This window comes from Bos indicus x Bos taurus, chromosome 3, assembly GCF_003369695.1.
Source record: "Bos indicus x Bos taurus breed Angus x Brahman F1 hybrid chromosome 3, Bos_hybrid_MaternalHap_v2.0, whole genome shotgun sequence".
NCBI classification, from domain to species: Eukaryota; Metazoa; Chordata; class Mammalia; order Artiodactyla; family Bovidae; genus Bos; species Bos indicus x Bos taurus.
The window spans coordinates 23,719,810-23,746,229 of record NC_040078.1 but is presented as its reverse complement, the minus strand read 5'-3'; the positions used below and the strand labels follow the sequence as shown (position 1 = coordinate 23,746,229).

The 26,420-nt window shown below is 51.2% G+C and overlaps 1 protein-coding gene across 1 annotated transcript in view; it reads left to right on the top strand.

Moving 5' to 3' along the window:
• PHGDH (phosphoglycerate dehydrogenase) overlaps positions 1-22,238 on the top strand; it is a 31,238-nt gene extending 9,000 nt beyond the window's left edge. The window contains exons 4-12 of the mRNA XM_027535597.1: positions 2,256-2,310; positions 2,399-2,497; positions 13,014-13,146; positions 13,651-13,799; positions 14,227-14,379; positions 18,569-18,701; positions 19,747-19,877; positions 20,823-21,060; positions 21,925-22,238. Coding sequence (XP_027391398.1) covers positions 2,256-2,310; positions 2,399-2,497; positions 13,014-13,146; positions 13,651-13,799; positions 14,227-14,379; positions 18,569-18,701; positions 19,747-19,877; positions 20,823-21,060; positions 21,925-22,079 — 1,246 coding nt within the window. The 3' untranslated portion in view covers positions 22,080-22,238. The remainder of the gene's footprint in view (positions 1-2,255; positions 2,311-2,398; positions 2,498-13,013; positions 13,147-13,650; positions 13,800-14,226; positions 14,380-18,568; positions 18,702-19,746; positions 19,878-20,822; positions 21,061-21,924) is intronic.
• The last annotated feature ends 4,182 nt before the right edge of the window (positions 22,239-26,420 follow it).

Here is a 26,420-nt window from a genome sequence, read left to right as displayed (position 1 = left end):
TCTAGAGAAGTATTGAGGCCTGATGCCCTGGTGTCACGTGTGCTATTAAATTCAGTGGTGTTTGTTTGTTTGTGTTTTTGAGGGATGAGGGAAGGAAAGTGCAGCTTTCTAATTCTCTCACATTTTTTTTTTTTGGAGGTGATGTTCCCTTGGGAGTCAGGAATAGTTTTCCTCTTATTCCACGACCAGCTTTACTTAAAGGAGTTGGCAAAGTGGTGTGATTCAGGTTCCCAACCACTCATCATAACCTCAGTCATCAAAGATGCATCAAAACTAATAAGGGAGCACGCTGTGAGAAGGAATCACCGGTCTCATAACTCACTGTGCGCTGGTTTAATCAGTCTGCTTTCCCAGCCAGGCAGCAGTAGAAGGGGTTGGGGTGCGGTGGACAGAGAAGTTGAGACACTGGGCAATGTGGGTGGAGAGCAGGCCGGGATGGGCCTTGCGCTGGGGGACTTCGACTAGATGCCTGGTCCTGAGGAGCTGGAGAAGAACAAGGACATGGAAAGGCAGTGAGGAGAATGCAACAAAGGTAGACGTCACTGTTCCGCCTGTTTTCCTTCCTCTTGTTAAGTCAGGTCGGCCTCCATTTAATTCTCAGGAGATCTTCTGCCCACATGTGGCCCTGCTCACACTGGCTTGCTGAGGACCCCACAGTGTTAAAACCTGAGACCATGGCCAGCTGGGTGGAGCACCCAGAGAGGGGTGTGGGTGTTTCCTGTACCCAGAGAGGGGTGTGGGGGTTTCCTGTACCCAGAGGGCGGGTGTGGGGGTTTCCTCTACCCAGAGGGCGGGTGTGGGGGTTTCCTCTACCCAGAGGGCAGGTGTGGGGGTTTCCTGTACCCTGTGGTGCCACAGGCATACCTCAGATGGCACCATGCAGCCAGGTGGGCAGAGGTCGGGAGGCGAGAGGACAGAGGAGGCAGATGGCGGCTCTGTCTCACTCGGGCAGGTTTGATCAGTCTGGCTTTGCTTCTTCGAGGCGAGTCATTGTCCTCAGTGAAGTGAGGACTTTGTCCTTCTTGCAGTGGGGCCTGATGGGCCAGAGTCGTGAGATGGGGCTTCTTCCGTGAGCTTTGTTGAGTTTGCCCGTGAGTTCACAGGGCTGAGACAGCAGGGCAGGTTCTCTGTGAACCTCATCCTCAGATGGAATCTGTGCCTAGTAACGTGTAGACAGGAAAGAAAGCTTTGTATCAGAACTCAGGGAAGTGGAAATAAGGGAACGGTTATCTTGGAATCTCTGTTTTCTCTCTCGCACATGCAGACACGCACACACCGCTGAATTTTATGGCTGGCAGGAAAGCCGGCATTGAAATACTTAGGAGGCTGACTGGTGGGGATGCCTTCCTTGTCTTTGAATTCATTCTGCTACTTCTGGCTGAGTGATGCTGGGCAAGGTGTTTAACCCCCAGTGCCTGCAATCTGCCCCCAACTCTCCCGCCCACCCCCGCCATGCAGTTATTGTGAGCATCAGATGAGCTGATATTTAAACATTGCTCCTTATCTCCTCCTTTCTCACTTCTGGAAGAGCCTGGAGGACCATGATCCACATAACATATTTTGCCTCTGATCACATCCTTTCTCACATCACCCTAATTTCCTGTGTCCCCTCTGGAAAACACATGGAGAATCAGACCTCCATGTTGGCTGATAGGAGGGGATAGGCTGTGGAGTGTGTGGGGTGTGTGTGTGTGTGTGTGTGTGGTGAGACAGGAGGTGCTACGGTTGTTGGAAGTGTCCAGACTATAGTACCTGCTCACCCCAGTGTAGTCTAACTCTCAAGGGAGAATAAGTATTCAACTATCCCCTGATATAGTGGAAGATGTCGCAAGTTGTAGCTCTGAATGAAATAAGAAAATGGAAATCTTTGTGCTTCTGGAACATTTGGTGTTGTTAAAATCCCCCAATATACCATTTCATTATCTCTACAAATGCTGGAGGATTAGCTTTTGCCTTTTACATGTCCGGAGTCACTGAGGCCAGTATTGAAGCAACTGAGATGGACTCAGAACCTCCTGCCCGACATTTGGCTGGAAACAATCCAGGGCTCCAGGCCAGGTCTTGTCAAGGGATCCTCCTGCTACACTCCTTTGTCCATCCTCGGTATTTCTGAACCTGAGCCCCCAGACCTAGCTTGAGCTTGTCTTCATCAGGGGATGCCCGGCAGAGGCAGTGGCCATGCAGCCTTCACACTGCGCCTCCTTCCTGGGCTGGTGGGGTCTGGGTGGGCCTGCTGAATGTGTCTGTCCTTGCAGGCAGATTCCTCAGGCGGCGGCATCTATGAAGGATGGCAAGTGGGAGCGGAAGAAGGTAAGCGGCTGGCCTTGCCTCGCCCTGCCTGGCTCGGTGTCCACGGTCTACTGCAGGTGCTGACTTCAGCTTCTTTCCCTGTTTGCAGTTCATGGGAACCGAGCTGAATGGAAAGGTCCTAGGAATTCTTGGCTTGGGCAGAATCGGGAGAGAAGTGGCCACCCGGATGCAGTCCTTTGGGATGAAGGTAAGAGGTCACTAGACCTCTTTGATGTGGGGCTTCCTGTGGCAGTTTTGGAAGAGGCAGCTTTGCTTGAGAGAAGCTGAAGGCTTTGTCCTAGGAAAATCTGATGCCCCCTTTAGAGCCCCTGAGTAAATGGGTGGTAAAGCCAGGGAGGGAGGGGACATGGGCCCACCGACCTAGACCCTTGAACTCAGCATCTGGGAATACTTGGTGGAGATCCTTCAGCTCTGGGATGAGTAATTGCCCTGAGTCCCCGTGAAGCAGAGTGGAGTCTTATCCTGCCTGTCCTTCCCTCCCCTTCTGTGAGGGCCTTCTTGTTTTGCTGCTTCTGTCTCCTGTGATAATTCAGAAAGCAGGAGCAAATTTGTAACCCTGCAGCAGAGCCATTGCTGTCCCGTCTTCTAGCTCCCCTCCACAGTCCAGAAGAGGTTGAAAGGTGCTTGCCTATACACTGTGAGGGACTTCCCTGGTGGCTCAGACGGTAAAGAATCTGCCTGCAATGCCAGAGACCCGGGTTCAATCCCTGGGGCAGGAAGATCCCCTGGAGAAGGGAATGGCAACCTGCTCCAGGATTCTTGCCTGAGAAATCACATGGATAGACGAGCCTGGCAGGCTACAGTCCAGGGGGGTCACAAAGAGTTGGACATGACTGAGCAACTCACACTTCCACTTTCATACACTGTGAAAAGATCATAGAGCTCGCAGTGGCTGGGAAAACTCACACATTTCTCAGGAATCTTCCCTGACCCCACCGCCCACCAAGGCTCTGTCTTAGCCTGTGCTTGGAGCTCAGTAGTTCTTCTGGTTGAGCGAGGGTTTTCATCAGAAGCAGTGCTGCTCCCCAACCCCAACCCCAGGGACCCATCCAGAAGACCGTGCCAAGAGAGAGGAAACACACCAGGTGCCCACGTGGGCAAGAGAGGTGTGGCAGCTGGGTGGGCTGGTGGGCATCTCCATGTGTACTGTGGCTGTGGAGAGAGGGACTGTGGGTTCAAACTATAGCCAGGAGACATTAAGGAAGATGGTTTTGAAAATCAGATTATTTCCGGTCTAGACACATTTACATAAAGCTGTATGGAATTTTTGCTTTTTTCCCTTGCTCCTTCCTTTCTGTATGTCCGTCTCACTTTGCATTAGGAGAGACCTTATAGATTAACCCTTAATTTTATATCAACCTCTGAATTTTGTAAGTTTTTGCTAAGGGCTCATAGCAAATGGATGGTGAACAAGGACCAGCTGGGCATCCCTTTGTACCACAATCTCCATCTTCTCTACTCACCATATCGACTGAAGTCAGCCAGACATCTCTGCTAAGCTTTAGCACCAGGAGGGAGAGGTACCTTTTTCTGGCTCCCTGTGAGAGGGGGCATGGCCCAGCAGGATCCATTGATCATGGAAGCGGACCAAAGCCATGTCCTTTGTGCAAGCCACAGGGAGCACTCTCTCCTTTTTGCTTGTTTGTGAGGGCTCAGGGTAAAGGTTCAGCTCCTGGAAAATTCTGATCATCTAAAAGCAGGGGTCAGGGGTTCAGTAAAACTCAGGGAGGGCACGTGTAGCCGAACACGTGAGTGCTTCACTGATGACGTGGTGACTTGGGATGGTTGCCAGACCCAGCGGTCATTCTGTCACGTGTGCGGCCCTCCCGTAGGCACCACAGTGCCCTGGGCTTTTCTGGCTCGGCCACACTCATTGTCAAGGACGTGAGACTTTTGTGGTGACTTAAGCCAGGCAAAAAAACCCTACCCTGTTCCCTGAATAATTTAAGTGATTGATAAGCTTGTCCATTCTTTCGGCATGCACGTGTGCTCAGTCACTCAGTTGCATTGGACTGTTTCTGACTCCATGGACTGTAGCTCACCAGACTCCTCTGTCCATGGGACTTCTCAGGCAAGAATACTGGAGTGGGTTGCCATTTCCTCCTCCATGGGATCTTCCCTACCCAGGGACAGAACCCCACCTTGGCAGACGGATTCTTTACCACTGAACCACCTGCGAAGCCATCTTGTTTCCTGAATAATTAAGTGATTGGTAAGCTTGTCTGTTCCTTTGGCAGCACTCAGCTACTTAACCGCAGCCCCGGCTGCTTCCCAGAGGCACAGAGGGATACAGGACCTTGAGCATCAGCAGCAGACGTGACTGACAGGGCTCAGCTCAGAGATGTCTGGACCCTGCATATGAGTGCTCACCTGTGTCTCTGGGCATAGCACATACCACATGCCCACATGCTCTGTCCCCAGCATGGTTTTGAGGGTATGGGTACCTTTTTTGTGTTGCAACATATATCTGCTTCACTGGGGGGTTCTTCTGTGCAGATGTCTCTGGAGGGTCACTAGACTGTTTTGCTTCTGGTCCATGTTCTTTGTAAACCTGAAACACACCTTGGAATGTACCCCCACCCCACATACACCCCAGCCCCTCCAGAGCAGCCTGGCTGTGGTGCTTTCCCACTGGCCCAAAGTGGCCTCTTTTTGTAGTCAGCTGCTCATTTTGATCCAGCTCCCTAACAGCTTCCTGGGTCTGACACATTTTGAATCATATCTCAGTGCAGAGAAATCACTGACCTGCATCATCTGAACCTTGGTTGATGTTTGAGCAGTTGTGGAGAGCAAGATTTTCTAAAGGCCAAGGAAGGAAGATTCTTGAACAAATTGCTGAAGAGATGATTTATCAGCATCCAGGCAGGATGAGTGTTTACTAAACACAAGCTGTTTCAAATAGTCTTGGTCTCTCTTTGGAAATCAGTGGTAAACTGGTAATATCATGGGACACCCTAGATGTATATGTCTTGACTATTTAAAATTATAATCATGTAATAAGTGAATGCATTCTCATAAAAATTGAAATTTAGGTAAAGGTCTCCTAGATGACCATCCCAATCCGAGTTTCCTCAGGTAACATCCATTTGATATATGTCATCTTGGACTTTTTCTATGTGTTTACATGGAATACAGGTTTCTGGGATACAGGTACAGTTCTGTATCTGTAGAGGAGTTTTAGCCTAGAGACAGTAGACTGTTGTGCATGTTTTTAAGATAAAAACATATGTCTTGGAATAAATAGATTTACTGTATTTTTAAACCGTTGCATGGAATTCCTTTGAAGGGATAAATTGCTTTTATTTGGCAATTACCTCAACGATGAGCATTTAGAATGTGGACTTTAGCAAGCATTGGTGACGTCTTTCATGATATCTTTGAGGTTGAGATGGAGATCATGAGCTTGATGCTGAGGATTTAGTAACTGGCTGAAGGATGTATTCATCTCGGTCTGCAGGGGGACTGGTTCAGGATGGTGCAGGGCTCTGCCTTGCTCCCTGTGCTCATCAACAGCCTGGATGATGTGTCATTTGTCGATGACAGGAAGCAGAGGGAAGTAATTAATACTTAAAAGTTCAGACTTAGGTCCTAAGAGGCATAGGAAGTCTAGAATGGTTGGGCATCCTAATAGGAAATTTAATTGGAATACGTGTCAGTGCCCCACATATGAGCCCCCAGAGCAAGTAGGCTTGGGTGTAGAGGTGGTTTATAAAGGCTTTTCCAGAACAGGAGGCCTTTAGTTGACAACATTGCAGTGTGATTAATTGTGACATGGTTGATAGAACAGCTTCTGTGACTCTTGGCAGCATTGAAAGAAGATGACTTTCAGAACAAGGGGGTGACATTCTTCATGCTCCGTACCGATCAATTCCTGTTGTGAGTATTTGAGCAGTCCAAGACCCCATGTTCTGCAAGACTGTGAAACTTGGGAGATGATAGAGTGACAGCAGCGGAGCCCACACATCTGTGCTTCCTGAGAAAGGGTGGAGGCACTGGGATCTCTGAGTTCATCAAGATGTGGGAGTCACAGGCGAGGCCTTGAAATGGCCAAAGGGAAGTCATATAGCCAAGTCACACTCTCGGAGAAGTAGATCCAGGAAGGAGCACTAGAGTGCAGGCTGGAGAGGCAGCGTTACAGACAGAGCTGGCCTCAGTGGAATAAGTGGTCTCAGGAGAGAGTGAGTCCCCATCACTGCAGATACACTTGCAAGACCAGATAACTCCCTGGCCAGCAAGTGAAGAGGGGATGTGAACAGACACAGATGCCCTTTGAGCCCTCACATCTCTGAGTGTACATCACCCCAGTGGGCTACCAGTTTCTTTAAACTGTGAAATGGCCCTGGCCATGAGTTCACCGTGTGATCATCGGTAATGGTGCCAAATTTTTAAGGACTGGGTTTGTTACAGTAACTTGGGAGAACAACCTAAAGACATAACGATGGGACTTCCCTTGAGGTCCAGTGGTTAAGAGTTCACCTTTCAGGGGTTGCAGGTTCCATCCCTGGTTGGGAAGCTAAGATCCCACATGCCTTTTGGCCAAAGAACCAAAACTGAAAACAGAAGTAGTATTGTAACAAACTCAATAAAGGCTTTAAAAATGTTCCACATCAAAAAGGTCTTTTTTAAAAAAGGACACAGAGTGGACCAGGCGGCATGGGGGACCCTGAGTTGTTCTGGTTGGGCCAGCTGAAGCAGAACAGTAAAGCCTGTAGATGTTATTTTTATTATCCTCTTCTCTCCTAGCACTGGGGTCTTATCCTGTTCCTGATCAGTCACCAGGCTGTTAACCACTAATCAGGCTGGTGTGTGTGTGCTCAGTCACATCCGACTCTGTGCCACCCCATGGACCGTAGCCCGCCAGTCTCCTCTGTCCACGGGATTCTCCAGGCAAGAATGCTGGAGTGGGTTGCCATGCCCTCCTCAAGCTAATCTTCCTGACCCAGGGATCAAACCCGCATCTCTATGTCTCCTGCATTGGCGGGCAGGTTTTTACCACTAGTGCCACCTGGGAAACCCAGCTAGGCTGTTAATAGGATGACTGTTATCTGACCCTCTCTAGGGTATCAGGATTTAAGACCTGACCCCATCATGCCACAGGAGCTGTAAGGAGAGACCTTCTTGTGCTCAGATGCTGGGGGGTGGACCATCCCTTTTCCTCCTTCCCTTTGTGACTGTCTTGTCACTTAGGGAAAGGGGAGCTTAGCCAGGTGGCTTCCTAACAGCACGTGGTGTATGAGTGGGGATGGGTGAGGGAAGAGCCTAGAAGGAGCCTTGGAGGCCCTTAGAGCAGCTGCTGACATGCTTGAGCCATAGGTACAGGTGTGGGTTTCTGGATAAATCTGGCAGCCTGCAGCCGCTGGTGTTCTGAGTCACTTGAGTCTTAACACGCTAATATTCTTGTCCTAAGTAATGTTTCTGGATAACAGATTATAACTCTGGAGGCTCAACTCATTCAAACTGGCCTGTCCCCTGGGATGGCTTAACAGGCCCCAGCCAATCAGGAGCTGAGCCTTGTACTTTCTAACCAGGTTTTCTGTGAGGAGCAGACTAGCATCTCTTAACAGTTTCTTTGTAGCCAGTATTGTGATGAGTCTGACGTTAGCCCAAAGGGAGGGATGTTTAACTCGAGGCTCCAGTTGTCATCAGTTCCTTTGGGTCTTGCCAATATTTACTGAATTAGTTAGACAAGGCTGTGGATTGAAGGCAGGAGGAGAAGAGGATGACAGAGGATGAGATGGTTGGATGGCATCACCAACTTGATGGACATGAGTTTGAGCAAGCTCTGGGAGCTGGTGATGGACAGGGAAGCCTGGCGTGCTGCAGTCCATAGGGTCACAGAGAGTTGGACACGACTGGGCAACTGAACTGAACTGAATATTTACTGAGATCTGCTGTGTTAGATATCATGCCTACAATGACCCTCTGGAGTTGATATTATTATCCCAGTTTACAGATAAGTAAACTGAGGCCCAGGAAGGTTATGTGAAATGCTCAAGATAATAAGACGAGTAAGGGGTGGAGTCCAGCTCAGACTCCTCTTGGGTCCCAGTTCGGTGCTCTTTGCCCAGCACCGCCGCCACCGCCGTCCTTCCTGCTGGTTCCTGTTGGTACATCAGTCCCTGCGCCATGTTCCTGTGCTCAGTCATTCACACAGCAGGCAGCTCGCATCTCAGTCTGGTACCTGAAATTCTTTCTGCCCCAGAGCAGTGGTTTTCAGATTCTTCCCAGAGCCTCAAGTTTAGACACATAGTAAGGACGTCAAAGGGCTTCCCCGGTGGCTCAGTGGTAAAGAATCTGCCTGTAATGCAGGAGACACAGGATTGATCCTTGGGTTTGGAAGATCCCCTGGAGAAGGGCATGGCAACCCACTCCAGTATTCTTGCCTGGAGAATCCCATGGACAGAGGAGCCTGGGGGCTACAGTCCATGGGCTCACAAAGAGTCGGACACGACTGAGCAACTTAGCATGCACACGTGCACTCAAGGACATGGAGTGTGGGCCCAGGGAGAGAGCAGATGGTGGGGCTTCTGGGCCTTCACCTCTATGGTTTTGAATTGATCTGGTTTTATATTATTATTATTTTTGACTGTGCTGGGTTTCGTTGCTGTGCAGGGGTTTTCTCTAGTTGCCATGCACAGACTTCTCATGCTAGTGGCTTCTCATACAGAGCTCTAGGCTCTCAGGCTTCAGTCGTTGCAGCCCGTGGGCTCAGTAGTTGTAGCTCATGGGCTTAGTTGCCCCATGGCATGTGGGATCTTCCCAGACCAGGGATTGAACCTGTGTCCCCAGCATTGGCAGGCGGATTCTTAACCTCTGGACCACCAGGGAGGTCCTGATATGGTTTTATATTGAGTTTGTGTTTAAGATTTCATTGTGTGGTTCGGGGGGAGAGTGCCAATGCTAAACTCAAAGATTGGCTCTGGGATAGAGAGAGGCACGTGACCATTAGGCTCCTCTGTTGGAGCCCTTTTATACCTTGAAAGCCTCCCTGATCTCCTCCATCCACAGGCAGCCAGAGGGACCCGGAGCAGTATGACTGGTCTTCCAAGGCTGCCTTCTATGACAGCAGCTAGGAGGTCACCTGGGAGCACCACTTGAAAAGCTAGGGTTCCTGTGTTGCCCCAACATCAGGACTCTGTCCTGGGGCTGGAGTTGGGGTGGGGAATCCCTTTATGCAAATCCCCAAGACTCCTCTCTAGGAATAGATGGTATGAACCCGGAAGTGCCTGACATCCATACATTTGACACCTGACCTTTCTTGGACACATCGGAACCCGACTCGGGGTTGGTCTCCTGGGCCTCATGTCACCCTTTTTACCTCCCGGAACATGTCTCCTGGCCCTTAGTTGAGTTCAGCCCCTGTCTCTGCCCTGGGTATCTTGAGTGAAAAATGAGAACAGGGTAAAATTCTTCCCCTGCAATTGTCTGCAGATGAAGGAGGTTCTGTCTGTCTATGAAAGAAAGCTGAGTCAGGGCCTGCTGACAGCCTGGCAGATGCTTATCTCCCCTGCACCACCACCCCCACCCTTTAGCCCCAGGCACCTGCAGCAGGGACACTGTGATAGACTCAGCCTGCAGGAGCCTTCCTCGACAGCCCTGCGCGGATTCTTGGCTCCTGAGAGCCCAGAGGCAATAGGGTTGTATGAACTTGCTCCCTTAGGTTTGGCTGTGTGACTTCTGTTGGTATCCCCATCCTCCCCATGTTCTGCATGAAGAAAAAAAAAAGTATATCTGGATTAGAGATGAATGGGACATTGTTCCAGCCAGCCTCAGAGCCAGTGGACAAAGAAGACTTGTGAGAACCAGGGCAGGGTCCTCTCCCCTCCCCTGGATGTTTCATTCTCCCCACGAGAAAATAAGAGTTTACCTCTGTGGAATGGCCATGAGCTTACCATCCTGTAAGGGCGTGGGGAGGGGGGCAGCCTCTTTCCCCTATACCTCCACGAGGGTTGGAGTGGGACCCACTTGGCTTGTTTGGTGCCACAGAGCTGACGATGAATGAAAAATGTGGTTCCAAAAGCCACATCTCATTCATAACTGTTTTTTGTTTTTTCTCTAGGAAGGCTGACTTGATCTAGTAATCTTCTGTGCCATGATTTTCTAAAATAACTTTTATATTTCCCCTAGCTTCAAAAGAAATTCATGATCAGTGGGGGAAACCTGAAAGAGTTTAGGAAAGCATAAAGGAGAAAAAAAGTTAATTCTACTACCTAGAGGTAACCACTGTTGAAATGTTAGGCTTTGTGTTCTTTCTGTTTGTGTTTGGTTTCATCCTGGGCCAACTCTGAATGTTTTCTCAGGGAGTTTTCTTTTCATGGAACATTGAATTGTTGAAAGCCAGAGGAGGGGTCACTTTGAAATTTTCCACCTGTTCCTTTTCTTAAAGTTGAGGATCCAGGTCTGGAGGCACTGACTTGCACCTGGACACACAGTTGACCGCACTTGAGGCTAGACTCAGGCCCATCTCCTGGTTCAGAGTCCTTATCTTGGGTCCTGCAGACCTGCACAGCTCAGCCAACTGTCCTGCCTTCTTGAGCATTTCAGTACCTTTGAGATTCTTATGACTTCTACACCTCTTCCCCATCAGGTCACTGTGGCTGACATGGGCCAGGCCCAGGGAGAGAGCCCGGGGCAGGCCTCCTGGGTAGACCAGGCAGGAAGTGGTTAGGTCTTTGCTATTTCTAGAGAAAAATGCGTCTTACCTAGTTGCACATCCCTCCCAGCTGCTTGTGCTGCCTTGGCAACCTTCAAAGCATCGCCCCTACTGAGAGGTATGTGGCTGGTAGCCAGGATTCTTTCTGATGTAAGAAGAGATGTTTCCATCTCATTTTATCCCTGTTTTCTCAGGTGGGGGCTGTGGGCCTCCCCGCTCCACCCCTGATTAGCAGGTTGGAATTAGGAGCGTGGACCCTGGATCCAGAATACTTGTGTCCCAATTCTACCACTTGCTACCTTTATGACCTTGGTTAAATCATTTAATGGGCTTCCCAAGTGGCTCAGTGGTAAAGAATCCACCTGCCAGTGCAGGAGATGCAGGTTCAATCCCTGGATTGGGAAGATCCCCTGGAGAAGAAAATGGCAACCCACTCCAGTATTCTTGCCTGGAGAATGCCATGGACAGAGGAGCCTAGTGGGCTGCAGTCTACAGGACCACAAAGAGTCAGACACAACTTAGCAACTGAGCATGCAAATCATTTAACCTCTGTCTTAGTTTCTTCATATGTGAAATAGGGAAGTAATAGTATCTAACTCATCAAGTATGAGATGCATGTTGTCGTTTGTTGTTTAGTTGCTAAATTGTGTTCACCAGGTTCCTCTGTCCATGGGATTTCCCAGGCAGGCATACTGGAGTGGATTGCCATTGTTTTCTCCAGGGGATCTTCCTGATTCAGGGATCAAACCCTTGTCTCCTGCATTGGCAGGTGGATTCTTTGCCAGTGAGCCACCAGGGAAGCCCCGTGAGGCACCTAGTTAATGCAAAGGGTGTTTGCCATCATCAGCTATGAGTCTGTGCCTTTTCTTCCTTCTCGTGAGCGTTGTCTTCTCTAGCATTCCCTCTTCCCATCAATATGTGATGACCTTTGGCTGATTTCATGGGGTCAATGAAGTTTACACCCCAAGTTTCCTGTCTGCCCTCATCTCCCAGGAGCCAACCTTCCCTCTTTCTCTGAAGCCTCAGGGACGTACCTCTGCTTTGGGGGCTGCCCTCTTCCCACCAGCTCAGACCGCGGTTCTTTCTGGATCCTCTCAACCCACGGTGCCTCTAAGTCTCACTTTCCTCCTCTTGATGTCCTTCCCCTCCCCAGTCAAGCCTGCCTTGTTGAAAGGATCTGCCTTTAGTCGTTTATACCTCTGCCTGATTAGTCACCCAGTTACACCTTCCAAGACGAGATACACTTTAAGCCTTGTGAAAAGAACCTTGGAGAGACAGGACCGTACTCTGCCCACCTGGTATCAGCATTGGTGTTTCACCCCCTTCCCCGGTGCTGAGTCTGTCTTGTTGATAGCCCTCTGGGCACCACCACCACCCTTCTCCTTTACCTCTTCCTAGCTCCGTTGAAGTAGGCGGCGTGCCTGCCCATCTTCTGGCCCCTGGGGCCTCCAGCTGCAGCCAGCTTCTCCCCTCCTTTCCCTCGTGCCCTCTGACCGCGTCACTGCTCCCCACAGCATCGTCCTTTCTCACGGGGGCTCCCCACTTTCAAAGGGTGTCTGAGCTGCACTGGTTCAGCCACATACCTGCTGCTCCAGAGCTTGGAGGTGGGTGAACCTCCCTTTGAATTCTGACCCTGCCTGCTCCAGCATGGATGCCCCACTTCCTTCAGATCTCAAGTAGGAAGAATAATAGTACCAACCCCCTTGAATTCCCGTGAGAGATAAATGGGTATTGTGGTAGTTGTTCAGTTGTGTCTGACTCTTTGCAGTCCCATGGACTCCGCCAGGCTCCTCTGTCCATGGACTTCTCCAGGCAAGAATACTGGAGTGGGTTGCCAGTCCCTTCTCCAGGGGATCGTCCCACCCCAGGGATTGAACTCCAGTCTCTGGCATTGCAGGCAGATTCTTTACTGTCTGAGCCACCAGGGAGGGAAGGCTTAACAGTAGTACTCAGTTTAGAGTCAGTGCTCCATAAACGGTAGCCATGATTAATAATACCAGTACTGATAACTAATAGTTACACTTACCCTCTGCCTCTCACACGTCCCCAGACCATAGGCTACGACCCCATCATCTCGCCAGAGGTCTCGGCCTCCTTCGGTGTGCAGCAGCTGCCCCTGGAGCAGATCTGGCCTCTCTGTGACTTTATCACTGTGCACACACCTCTCCTGCCCTCCACCACAGGTAGGTGTGTGGGTTGACCACAGAAGCCACCGACCAGGTAAGGGTGGGCCCTCAGTCTGGGCCTTCTGCCCACACTGGGGACCAGCTATGGTGGGAAGGTGGCATCCAGATCCTGTGAGCATGGAGCACGGTGATGCTTTGTTACACGGCCCGGCATCAGACCGAGGAGGGGTGAGCTGGCTGGCAATGCACAGGGTCTGGGTGAACTGGGTCAACATGTAGGATCAGTGACCCTGTGGATACTTCCTTGGACCACCACCTGAAGCACTAACATCTCAGGGACATTTGAGATGTTTCTCAACTCAACTGAGTCTGGTCCAAATTCGTCACTAGGACTCCTGGCCCAGAGCATCTGAGAAGGGAGCAGTGAGACCAGAGAGGTTGTAGTCCCCCAGGAAGGAGGCGTGTGGGGAAGAGCCCGTGGTGGGGATGGCGGGGCCTCCGGAGCCAGAGCAAGTGGTTCCCGACACCATTGCTGCAAGACAGCGTCTCCTTCCCTCCCAGGCCTGCTGAACGACAGCACCTTTGCCCAGTGCAAGAAGGGGGTGTGCGTGGTGAACTGTGCTCGAGGAGGGATCGTGGACGAAGGTGCCCTGCTCCGGGCCCTGCAGTCGGGTCAGTGTGCTGGCGCTGCACTGGACGTGTTCACGGAGGTAAGTGCCTGCTCGGCGTAGGGGGCGGAGGGGAGGTGGGAACAAAGGGCCTTGGGCTGGAAGCCCAGCTGAGCAAAGGCCTTGGCTTACTGTCTCTAGTGGGAGAAATTATGTTGCCAAAAATAACACCTCTGTGTCAGGAGGCAGGTAGTATTAACCCATCTTACAGATAGAGAAACTGAGGCTCAGAGAGATGGAGATGTGCCCAAAGCACATGAGTAGTAAGTGATGGAGCTGAGATTGGAATCCAGTCTACGACTCTGTCTGTTCTGCTGTGATGGAACATTCATGAGGAAGCGGATTATTACTGAGTCCACTGACCACCGGGCAAAACAGAAGTAGGAGTTGGCATTGCTCCTGCCCTCTCCCCCTCCAGTTTCTGAGGCAGTCCATAGCACCCCACCCAGAGATGTCTCTTTCTGGTCAGGAACCACCCCGGGACCGGGCCTTGGTGAACCATGAGAATGTCATCAGCTGCCCCCACCTGGGCGCCAGCACCAAGGAGGCTCAGAGTCGCTGCGGGGAGGAGATCGCCCTCCAGTTTGTGGACATGGTGAAGGGGAAGGCCCTGGCGGGGGTTGTAAGTATGCCTTGTGGGGCTGGGCCCAGAAGGAGAAGTCAGAGGAGGCCATGTTTTAGCTGGGAATGGGGACAGCGGGGCTGAGCAGTGACCAGATTCAGCCCTGGGAGCCCAAGATAAGGGACTGCACTTGACAACGGCTGGCAGTGCTCTGGGTGGGGCGGCAGGAGCTGCCCTGCAGTTTAGCCTCGAGAGCTGAGGCCTGGCACCCTGGAGCCGGCTTAGCTTGTTCTGTTGCAGGCTTGCTGCTGAGACACTGTTTTTTTTTTTTCCCCCTGCGCCATGCCTCTGGAGAAAGGCTCCTTTGTTCTCTGCAGGCCTTGGGAGTGAAGGAGTGAGGCTGGCGTGATGGCGGGGTGCCCAAGGTTGGGTGAGTGAGGGGGGGACGGACCGAAGAGAAAGCCTTTCATAACCTCCACTTAGAATCCTGAGCAGGGGCCACCCTGCCCCCGCAGCCTTCATCACCCCTGCTAAGGAACTCTCCACGCTCACTGGCCCCTTAATTTCCCCAAATCGTGACTTCTTGACTGTGCTCTCAATGTGCCCTTCCTGGTCCTCTTTAAGGTTTCAAAGGATAAAAAAAAACAAACAAACCCAGAGCAGGATGTAAGCTTTTCTGCAGCTCATGTGGCTCTACCCCAAATACTTAACCAATAATGAATGGAGGGGGCAGGGCTGGAGGGTGGTCCCTGACCTTCCTGGCTGACCTTCAGCATAGGGCTTTTCGCTTCTGAGGACAGAGTTATGGCGGGAGAGACACAGAGTGCTTTGTTCAGCCCTTGTTTGGGAGCCCAACTCTCCAGGCCACCGTGACCGCTACATGCTGAGAAAGTAAGGGACCCATGAAATGTCCCCTTCTTACTTATGTGGTCAGATCTCAGTCAGATCATTAAACTTAGTCTCAAATTAGGAACAAATGCCTGTTTTACCCTGCAGTGGCTCGGGTACCACAGGCATTTGTAAGAAAGACCTCCTTGTCACCCCGGAAGCCCCAGTGTCCCTCATTCTTTACTGAGTCCTCTCCAGTTCCTTTCTGCTGTGACCTGAGGCACAGACTAGCTTGAGGATCAGGTTGGCACCCAAATGCCTTGGCTCTTCCTGGAGCCTCCTGCTTGTCTTCTAGAGAAGATAGATGCCCCTTTTGACTCGGCAGACCTCTGGCGAGCAGCGCCCTGGCCTGCGTGGGGAAGGAACCAGGTGTGGCGCATACCTTGGGGCTTCTCCAGTGAACGCTTTCCCCCTGCCCTCTGCAGTTCTGCCCCCACAGCCGTCACCTGGCCCTTCAGTTCTCCTCTTGCAGTTCTGGGACTCACTGCCCTTTCTTTCTGTGCACTTCAGAGAGGATCAAAGGGGAGCCAGCCGTGGGGCGCCATCACACCTGGGACCCCATCACACAGCAGGGTCTGCTGGGGAGTCCTGCCTCCTCAGCTGTTTCCATCATTAGGGCTCCATCTTCTTTCATTCTCTGCCAGTTTTCTCTGTGGAAACAGGAATAGAAAGATCTACGTTTTCCTTTCATTACATCTGCTTGATTGATTTGCATCCAACCCCAGGATTCTAATTAAATCCTTCTTAGATGATTCTCTTTACAGGTTGCCTCAGTGTAAGTGGCCAGATACTTAATTCAGAGACATCTTGAGCCACAAGACGAAATAGACATTTTGACCCTGAACATGCTGCTTTGTTGTCAGCGGGGGGTCCAGCTGGCCAGACCCTAGACTTCACAGCATTGGAGGATTATGTGGCTTCTGCCTCTTTGCAAATGCCCAGCAGGCCTGTGTGGACTTCACAGGAGTCCACATTTGAGGAGTGATAGGATCATCAAAAGTGTATGAATTCAGGGAATTCCCTGGTGGTCCAGTAGTTAGGACTCAGTGCTTTCACTACTGTGGCCTGGGTTCAGTCCCTGGTTGGGGAACTGGGATCCCACACGCTGTGTGGTATGGCAAAAAAAAAAAAAAAAGTGTCTAAATCCCGCCTTACAAATTGTGGTATTTAGACAGAGTGTTTTGTGACAGTGTAAAAACACACTTAAAATCAAGATATAAAATAAAAATGTTGAGCATCTTTTCATGTGTTTGTTAGCCATCTGTATGTCTTCTTTGGAGAAATGTCTATTTAGTTCTTTGGCCCATTTTTTGATTGGGTCATTTATTTTTCTGGAGTTGAGCTGTAGGAGTTGCTTGTATATTTTTGAGATTAGTTGTTTGTCAGTTGCTTCATTTGCTATTATTTTCTCCCATTCTGAAGGCTGCCTTTTCACCTTGCTAATAGTTTCCTTTGTTGTGCAGAAGCTTTTAAGTTTAATTAGGTCCCATTTGTTTATTTTTGCTTTTATTTCCAATATTCTGGGAGGTGGGTTATAGAGGATCCTGCTGTGATGTATGTCGGAGAGTGTTTTGCCTATGTTCTCCTCTAGGAGTTTTATAGTTTCTGGTCTTATGTTGAGATCTTTAATCCATTTTGAGTTTATTTTTGTGTAAGGTGTTAGAAAGTGTTCTAGTTTCATTCTTTTACAAGTGGTTGACCAGTTTTCCCAGCACCACTTGTTAAAGAGATTGTCTTTTCTCCATTGTATATTCTTGCCTCCTTTGTCAAAGATAAGGTGTCCATATGTGCGTGGATTTATCTCTGGGCTTTCTTTTTTGTTCCATTGATCAATATTTCTGTCTTTGTGCCAGTACCATACTGTCTTGATAACTATGGCTTTGTAATAGAGCCTGAAGTAGGTAGGTTGATTCCTCCAGTTCCATCAACATCACTCATTATCAGAGAAATGCAAATCAAAACCACTATGAGGTACCATTTCACTCCAGTCAGAATGGCTGCGATCCAAAAGTCTACAAGCAATAAATGCTGGAGAGGGTGTGGAGAAAAGGGAACCCTCTTACACTGTTGGTGGGAATGCAAACTAGTACAGCCACTATGGAGAACAGTGTGGAGATTTCTTAAAAAACTGGAAATAGAACTGCGTTATGATCCAGCAATCCCACTGCTGGGCATACACACTGAGGAAACCAGAAGGGAAAGAGACACGTGTACCCCAATGTTCATTGCAACACTGTTTATAATAGCCAGGACATGGAAGCAACCTAGATGTCGATCAGCAGATGAATGGATAAGAAAGCTGTGGTACATATACACAATGGAGTATTACTCAGCCATTAAAAAGAATATATTTGAATCAGTTCTAATGAGGTGGATGAAACTGGAGCCTATTACACAGTGAAGTAAGCCAGAAGGAAAAGCACCAATACAGTATACTAATGCATATATATGGAATTTAGAAAGATAGTAACAATAACCCTGTGTACGAGACAGCAAAAGAGACACTGATGTATAGATCAGTCTTATGGACTCTGTGGGAGAGGGAGAGGGTGGGGAGATTTGGGAGAATGGCATTGAAACATGTATAATATCATGTATGAAACGAGTTGCCAGTCCAGGTTTGATGTACGATACGGGATGCTTTGGGCTGGTGCACTGGGATGACCCAGAGGGATGGTATGGGGAGGGAGGAGGGAGGAGGGTTCAGGATGGGGAACACAGGTATACCTGTGGTGGATTCATTTCGATATTTGGCAAAACTAATACAATATTGTAAAGTTTAAAAATAAAATACAATTAAAAACACACACACACACACACACAAAAAAAGTATATACATTAAAAAAAATAAAAGAAAATAAAAATGAAGGCAGATAGGAAAGCCATTCCAGAGAGACCCACTACTCTAGGTCTAAGTGATCTGTGACTCTCCACATGCTTTACGTCAAAGACCCATCTTCCTTCCTTTGCACAGGAAAATCAAATCTCTGGTGGAGTTGGGGAGGGGTGGCGGCACATTCAGAGAAGAGGGAGATGTCCCTTCCCTCTCTTCCCTGCTCCCCTCTTGGCAGTTTGAAGTGGGGGAGCCTTTTGTGCTTAGGGGAGCCAGTAGGGGGAGCCAGGGAGCTGTGCCGTTTTCTGGCTGTATAGCACTCCTCAGCGACAGGAACAAGCTGTCATCTTGTGGGTGGCTGATGAAGGTTATCACCCCAAGACACCCAAAAACCAGGCTGGCCCCCTGCTGCCTGCTCTCCATGTGGAGCTGAAGCTTGGCCTTAAGACCTTGTCTGGGAGCCGATTCGGGCAGGGGTGCCCTGTCCCTCCCCTTCCTGACCTCAGTCCTGCTCCCCTCTCTCTGCAGGTAAATGCCCAGGCCCTTGCCAGCATCTTCTGTCCACACACCAAGCCTTGGGTCAGTCTGGCTAAAGCTCTTGGGGCGCTGATGCAGGCCTGGGCTGGGTCTCCCAAAGGGGCCATCCAGGTGGTGACACAGGGTGAGTTGGGGACTCTGCAGAGGGAGGGCAGAGAGGGCTGTGGACTCCTGCAGTCCCAGCGGGTGTGCCTGCTGCAGGCCACAGACCAGAGAGGGGCTCGGAGACACCCCCGTTCTTGTGACCCCGCGTCTCACATTCCATTTGAGTATGGCCGCTTGCTACCAAGTGAGGACAGAAAGGGAGGGGCACACAGTCATTGGGAAGTCTGCTTAATTTTCCTAAGTCCTGTTATGCCGTATTCTTAAAATGTGCACGTTTGGGATGCAAGAGGGACCTCCACAAGGTTCGGAGTTTCCTGTGGGAGGCGGTAGGATGGATGGAGGGAGTCCGGGGGAAGCGACAGAACCTTTATTTTGGTTTTGACCCAGTTGCTTACCTGCCCTGGGACTTCCCCTTCTCTGAGCCATGGGTTCTTCACCCGTGAAGTGAAAGCTGAGGTGGGTGTGTCAGATGAGGCAGGTGCTGGGGGTATTTTGTGCTCTGGAACATTCTAAGGTGGGCTCTCCGGCAGGCTGACGTCCTCAGGGGCTCAGCTGGGGAGTGGGTCCCCTGTACTCTGCAGAGGTCTGTCCTCCCACTGACTGTTGGACATCTGCTCACTTGCGGAAAGGCTGGAGTGGTGGGGTGGTGGTGCGGTAGACCGCTAGCATTGCCAATACCTGGAAGGGGCAGAGCCAGGGAGGTTGGCTCAGGTGCTTCGGTTGCCCCTTTCTGCTTCCACTTCCTGAGACCAGCAAGGGTGTAAGTGCCAAGTAGGGGTGAGGGTACAGGCAGACCCAGGTGGCCGGGCCGGGGACAGTGGAGTTGGGCTGGGTTCTGGAGAGGAGTTTCTTAGAGTGGTGTAGAGCCTCCCTGGTGTGGACCCCCAGTATGTCCCCCACCCCTGGCTGCCTCTCCATCCCCCAGAACTGCCCAGCAGCCTGGGCTTGGGCCTCCCCAGGGCGGTGAGGAGCCGTGTGACCCAGGGCTCAGGGCCAGGGTGCACTGCCCGCTCCCGTGTTGCTCAACACACAGCACCCTGATGGCAACTTCTCTCCGTCCCCAGGATCATCCCTGAAGAACTCCGGGAGCTGCCTGGCCCCTGCCGTCATCATCGGCCTCCTGAAGGACGCGTCCCAGCAGTCGAATGTGAACCTGGTGAACGCCATGCTGCTGGTGAAAGAGGCCGGCCTCGATGTGCGCACCCTCCCCGCCCCTCCCCTCCATCCCCTCCCCTCCACCCCTCAGCACTGCCTTTCTCCCCTGTGTTCAGAGCTCCTCGCAGCTCTGCTCACTGATGGGGACTCCCCAGGGCATGAGTCCTGCCCGTGACAGTGCCTCCCTGTGGGAGACAGCCATGACCTGCCCCCCGCCGGCCCCCGAGCATCAGCATGAGAACTGACACTGTGAAGGTGCTGTGTGCATAACTGCTCTGTGAGCGAGAGGGCCAGCAGGACCCCCACTTCACAGCCAAGAAGGAGATCTCAGAGCCCGGCTGGGAGCTGGGAGGTGGCCCCGCATCAGCCTCTGACTCTCCATCCAGCACTCCTTTACCACCCCACCCAGGGTCTGGGCTAGTCTGCAAACTCCCGGAGCTCGCCACACATCCTCTTCTCCTCTGCAGCCCCTCAGGGGCTTCCCTGTGGTGTCTTCCCTTCTGGTTCCATCTTAAGATCAAAGTCTGTGTTTCTCAGCCAGCGCGAGCTGGCGGAGGCAGTGGGCAGTGAGCTCCCATGGCCCCCTTCCTCTCCTTCGCCTGCTCTCTGACATCCTGGGTTGGCCACTGCTTCTGTGCAGGGAGCAGGAAGTCAGCACCGGAGGGATCAGGCTGGACTGCCTCTGGTGGCTGGGCTGCTTGTCCAGCCCTTCTTCAGGGATGATCCTGGGGACAGAGAGAAGTCTGCCTCCCTCCCTCTGCCTTCTCCTCCCACCCTCCCCTCCAAGCCTTTACCTGTATCGGGTAGATCTCTTCGCCCTCCTTCAGGGAGGAAGCTCATACTCAGGGGCGCCAGGCTTGCCCATCTGCCCTCTCCCCTAACCCTGAATTGCTAAGTGTGGCGGCCAGGCTGATGCCCTACAGATTGGCATTTAGGCCAAGGGAGGGAGTGGGCGTCACTGTGCCTCTTTGCCTCCTCTCTGCAGGTGACCACCTCCCACAACCCTGCCACACCACGGGAGCAGGACTTTGGGGAATGCCTGCTGACCGTGGCCCTGGCAGGTGCCCCCTACCAGGCTGTGGGCTTGGTCCAGGGCACCAAGCCTGTGCTGCAGGCGCTCAACGGAGCTGTCTTCAGACCAGAAGTGCCTCTCCACCCTGGCCAGCCGCTGCTCATGTTCCGGGCTCAGGCCTCCAACCCTGCGATGCTGCCGACCATGATTGGTGAGGAGGGCCTGTGGGGCTGGCCAGTGCCCTGGAGGCAGGGACGGCTGTGTGTGTGTGGGGAGGGCTCTGTCCTGGGATTGCAGTCTGTGGATTTCTGCCTCCTTCAGCCCCTCTTCATGCCTGTAGGCATCACTGGATCTGCAGCAGTTTCCAGAACATGTGGGGCTGGATGTGGAATTGCGAGATTAACTGCCTTACCTGAGGTTGCAGAGCCATGCGTCAGGGGTGGGACCCCAGAGCCCCTGTTACTAGCCAGGTGCTCACCAGGTTAAGGACTCAGTTTGAGACGGCCTATAGAAGTGTATCCTGGAGTTCAGAGCCACTGAGTTGCAGGTTTCCTGATGGCAGGGCTGGGTGGTGGTCAGCCTGATCCAACAAAGCCTGTCTGAGCATCCCCTCCAGCAGTCGTGGGCATCTTGGACTTGCCTCAGGCCCCTGGCACCACCTGCTAGGGGTCCTGGGGCACTTCCAAGTATGACAGAGAATGAGTGTCCACAGGCCTCAGGGGGCCTGATATCAATGTCCTTGCCAGATGCCAAGAGGAACTTTCCCCTGCTTTTCTCCCTTGCTAATGGTCTGGATAAAACTGCCAGCCAGCAAGTCCAGCTGGTGGCTTTTGCTCTTTGTGGCTAATCTTTCCTCCCCTGCCTTGCCTGATGGTCAGGGTGTTTCTGAAGCTACTGGAATAGTGAGGGAGCTGACCAGAGCCCTTTGTTCCCTCTGTCTCAGCTCTCCAGGTCTGAGACCACCACCCCTGTTGCAATACTGATGTCAGAAATCAAGGCTTGTGAGCCCACTCCCAGCCTCCTGCTTCTCCTTCCCCTGTGCCTGGTGCTAACCAGGGGTTTCTTCTACTTCCAGGCCTCCTTGCAGAGGCAGGGGTGCAGCTGCTGTCCTACCAGAGCTCCGTGGTGTCAGATGGGGAGACCTGGCACGTCATGAGTATCTCCTCCCTACTCCCCAGCCTGGCACCCTGGAAGCCGCACGTGACCGAGGCTTTCCAGTTCTGCTTCTAACCTTGGGCTCTCCCGTCCCAGCCTCGTGGGATTTTCTGAAGAAACATATTCCCTGGGAGAGGAGATCCACATTTCTGGGGCTGACACTGCTTGTGTCTCCTCTGACTCCTATCTTTCTGTGGTACAGCAATCACCTCCCAATAAAGAGCCTACCCTCTACTCTCTGGGCAGTTTTGTGTTGTCATTACCTGGAAGAGCCACCGGAGGGCATCCGCGGGCAGCTGTGGGGCTGGGCTTTGGCTGCAGGTGAGTAGGAGACATAAAGGGAGACCCATAAAGAGAGATCTAGATGGGTGGACTACATGTCTGTGTGGGGGTGCTCTGAAGAGGACCCTTTCCCTGTGTCTCAAGTTTTTAAGAGACATTTTTATAGGAACAAACCTCAAGGATTTGAGCAAGTGCCTGTGCTATTTTTGGAGAAGGAAATGGCAACCCACTCCAGTATTCTTGCCTGGAGAATTCCACGGATGGAGGAGCCTGGTGGGCTGCAGTCCATGGGGTCGCAAAGTCAGACAGGGCTGAGCGACTAACACGCACACACTGTGCTATTTTAGACTCCCCCTTCCACCTGGGAACATAGCTGCGCACTGATGAATGTAATTCACCAAACATGCATGGCATTGTGTGCCAGGCACTGGGCTAGGTGTTCTGCCTAGGGGGAGGTTTATTAGAGCTCAGACTGCTTCTGTAGACATCTCCCTCTGCTGGGGGACAGAGCATACATGTCACTGGAAGCAATGAGGAAAGAGCCACAACAGGTGTGTGTGAATTCTGTTGAGACCAGAGGAGAAAGTCATTTGAGTTGAGGGTGGTGGCTCCCAGGAGATGTTTGGAAAGGTTTCATAAGAGGAAGAAAGTGTGAGTAAAGGCATGGGGCCTGAGGATATTTGGCAAATTCACAAAGCCAGTTGCGTATAGTGTGTGTGTGCACGCATGCTCAGTTGCTTCAGTCATGTCCATCTCTTCACAACCCTATGGACCATAATCTGCCAGGCTCCTCTGTCCATGGGATTCTCCAGGCAAGAATACTGGAGTGGATTGCCATGCCCTCCTCCAGGGGATCTTCCTGACCCAAGGGTCGAACCCACGTCTCTTGTGTTTCCTGCTTTGGCAGGTGAGTTCTTTACCACTAGCACAACTGGGAAGCCCCAGTTTAGTATGGGATAGACAGTATATAACATGATTTTAAGATTTTCATTAAACATGTCAGAATAGTACTCCTGTGCCTGAAGGGTTTCACCTCTTGAGGGTTGTTTTCCCTCTGTCGGTAGGGGATTGTCTATTCCCACCTCACACCCAGTAGCACCGGTTTTGGAGGCTTCCTCAGGCCGAGAAGGCCCGATACAGGGTAACTGATCGCCACTGGCAGCAGCAAACCCATTCCTGTGGCCTCAGTGCTATGACTAAACCGAAGGTCCATAGAAATTCCGCCTGTAGCCACTCCCTGTGCTGACATCTGCCAGGACCTCATAACATGTGTCAGGGCCTTGCACACCTGGGAGGGGATGGACTGGGACGTGAACAGCAAAGTGGCTTGGAGCTGCTCTGAGCTTGAGCACAGTGTGTCACTCCCCTAAGCCTTTGTTCCCTCATCAGTAAGAGGGACAGTGAGACCTCTCAGGATTGAATGGATAACAAGTGATTTGTGGGAAGTGCCTAAGGCACTTGGTAAACATTGGTTCCTTCATCCGTAGGCCTTTCTTTCAGAGCAGATGAGCAGGTCTCACTCAGGGCTCCTACATGGAATCCTGTGCACCAAAGGGCCCTCCGTTCACCCTAGTAGTAATGTTTTGCCAGATCTAGACATGGTTGCCCTGACATCAGACAACGCATTCCCTCCGAATGGAAAGAGATCTTGCACAATGTGGGATCTGGTTGTTGGGGGGTGGGGGGTGGGGTGCCACCGGAGCCCACCACTAGCTAGAAAGGTGGGCTGAGATTGATGAAGTTAAACTTAGTTAAAAGTAAAGTTGAGCTCAGAAGCTTCTCTTGGTGGCTCAGTGGTAAAGAGTCCGCCTGCCAATGCAGGAAACACAGGTTCGATCCCTGATTCAGGAGGACCCCCATGTGCCACAGAGCAAATAAGCCTGTGCACTGCAAGTATTGAGTCCGTGCTCTAGAGCCTGGGTACCACAAGTCTTGAGCCCATGTGCTACAGCTACTGAAGCCTGCATGGCCTGGAGCCTGTGCTCTGCAACAAGAGAAGCCACTGCAATGAGAAGCCCTCATACTGCAACTAGAGAGCAGCCCTTGCTCGCTGCAGCTGGAGAAAGCTCAAGCTCGTGCACAGAAATAAAAACCTAGCACAGCCAAAAAAAAAAGTCGAACTCAACTTTCAGCTTCCCAAACTCCTCTAGACAAACCAGATTTTGTGCTCTAAGGTCAGAGCAACCCAAAGTAATTTAGAATTACTCAAGTAATTTAGGAACCCAAAATTACTTGAACAGCCCCCAGTGTCTTCCGCGACATGAGTGGCCAGTGAAGGCATGGGACACATTCACTGCATCACTTCGTCCACATAAATGCTCCTAAATTTAAAAAAGCAAATGTGTTTAAGATCCAGCTGGTGCTGGCTACTCCTTCATGTTAGTCTGTGGTTTGTGGTGTCTCCACACCACCTAACCTTAGCGTGGAATTCCTTCTTGTGTACCTTGGCTGGTAAGCAAGGGTTTGCTTCCCGTGGTGGAGACAAAACAAATACTGGGACAGGAGAGAACTGGCTTCGGAACGCTGACTCCTAGAATTTTGGGGTTTAGAAATGTGTGCATGTGTGTCTAATATGTCCCCTGAGGACAGGAAGTTGCCTCATGGTCAGTAGACTGGCTCACTGTCCACATCCGTTTTTTTTTTTTAATTAATTCACTTTATTTTTTGGCCGTGCTGGGTCTTTGTTGCCATGCGCAGGCTTTCTCTAGTTGCAGCAAGTGGGGTCCAAGCGTGGGCTTCTCCTTGTGACTTTTCTTGTGGATCACAGCCTCTTGGGCGTGTGGCCTTCAGGAGCTGCGGTGCATGGGCTTAGCTGCCCCGTGGCATGTAGGATTCTCCCGGACCAAGGATTGAACCCGAGTCCCCTGCATTGGCAGGCGGACTCTTAACCACTGGGCTGGCCACCAAGGAAGTCCTCCACATCTGTTTTAATACGATATGTAGGTATTCTTGATTGAGATGTATGAAACAGGCCACAATACCCTTCTCTAGTCATCACTCCATCCTCTTTCCTGCTCTAGGTTGTCCTGGGTGACTTTTTTGCCCACATAGGGAAGTTCTTTATCTGCATGAGAGTAGCTGACCTGAAGGTGAAACACTACTGTGTTTAAAATAGATAACCAACAGAGGACTAACCACTGTATAGCACAGGCAACTCTGCTGAATATTCTGTAATAACCTAAATGGGAAAAGAATTTGGAAAAGAAAAGATACATGTGTATGTATAACCGAATCACTTCGTTGTACCCCTGACACTAACGCAACACTGTTTATCATCTATGCCCCAACATATATATATATATATATATATTTGAGAACTCAGGGGAATATGGGCTTTTCTCTCATGACTACAGACACTACTGCAGGGATCTTAGCAAAGGTGTACACTGTCCTGCCTGGGGTGCCAACTAGACCGAGGGCCCCCAAACAGCTTGTTGAGGAGCAGGCAAAGGTTTGGGGCAGGGGTGGGGGTTGGTAGCCAAGGGGGGTTTGTGGGTGGCAACTGCAGCTTGTGTAATAGGGCAGGAGTTCAGGGAGCACCTGGAGAGGGACTGGGAAGGGAGTCAGCTGATGAAGGCATAGTGATCACGCTGGGGTTTATCTTGGATTTTCTGGCACCTACTGTGAAAAGAACAACAGGCAGAGAAGTCCAAGGGGTAGAGGGGCGTGGGAGGAGCAACTCCTTCCCATGTGCTCAGTGTCCCGTGAACCCTACAGCTTCCCTCCCATCCCCAGCCTTCCACACCCCACCCCCCAGCCCCAGAAACCGTCTTCTCTCCTCCACAGTGCCCCTTTCTCACTGGGATGGTGGAGGAGACTCTTTACAAGGAAATAACTTGATGCCTCCCATTCCCCTTCTCAGTTCCATCCCCTCAGTCCCAAGCCATTGCTATTTTACAAAAAGATTCTAGATGAAGCAGTGTCCCAACTCAAGGGAGACAAAAGATCCTTTAATGGAAAAATTTCCTGCTAGGTATTGAAATTTTTTTTTTTTTCTTGGCTGGAGGAGCCAAAAATATAACCTATTAACCTCTGACCTGTGTTTATTTGTGCAGAAAACACTGTCAAGGCATGAGACCAAGGGACTTTGATCTTCAGCTCCTAAAGTCAACTTTGGCCCTTGTCTTCTTGTCT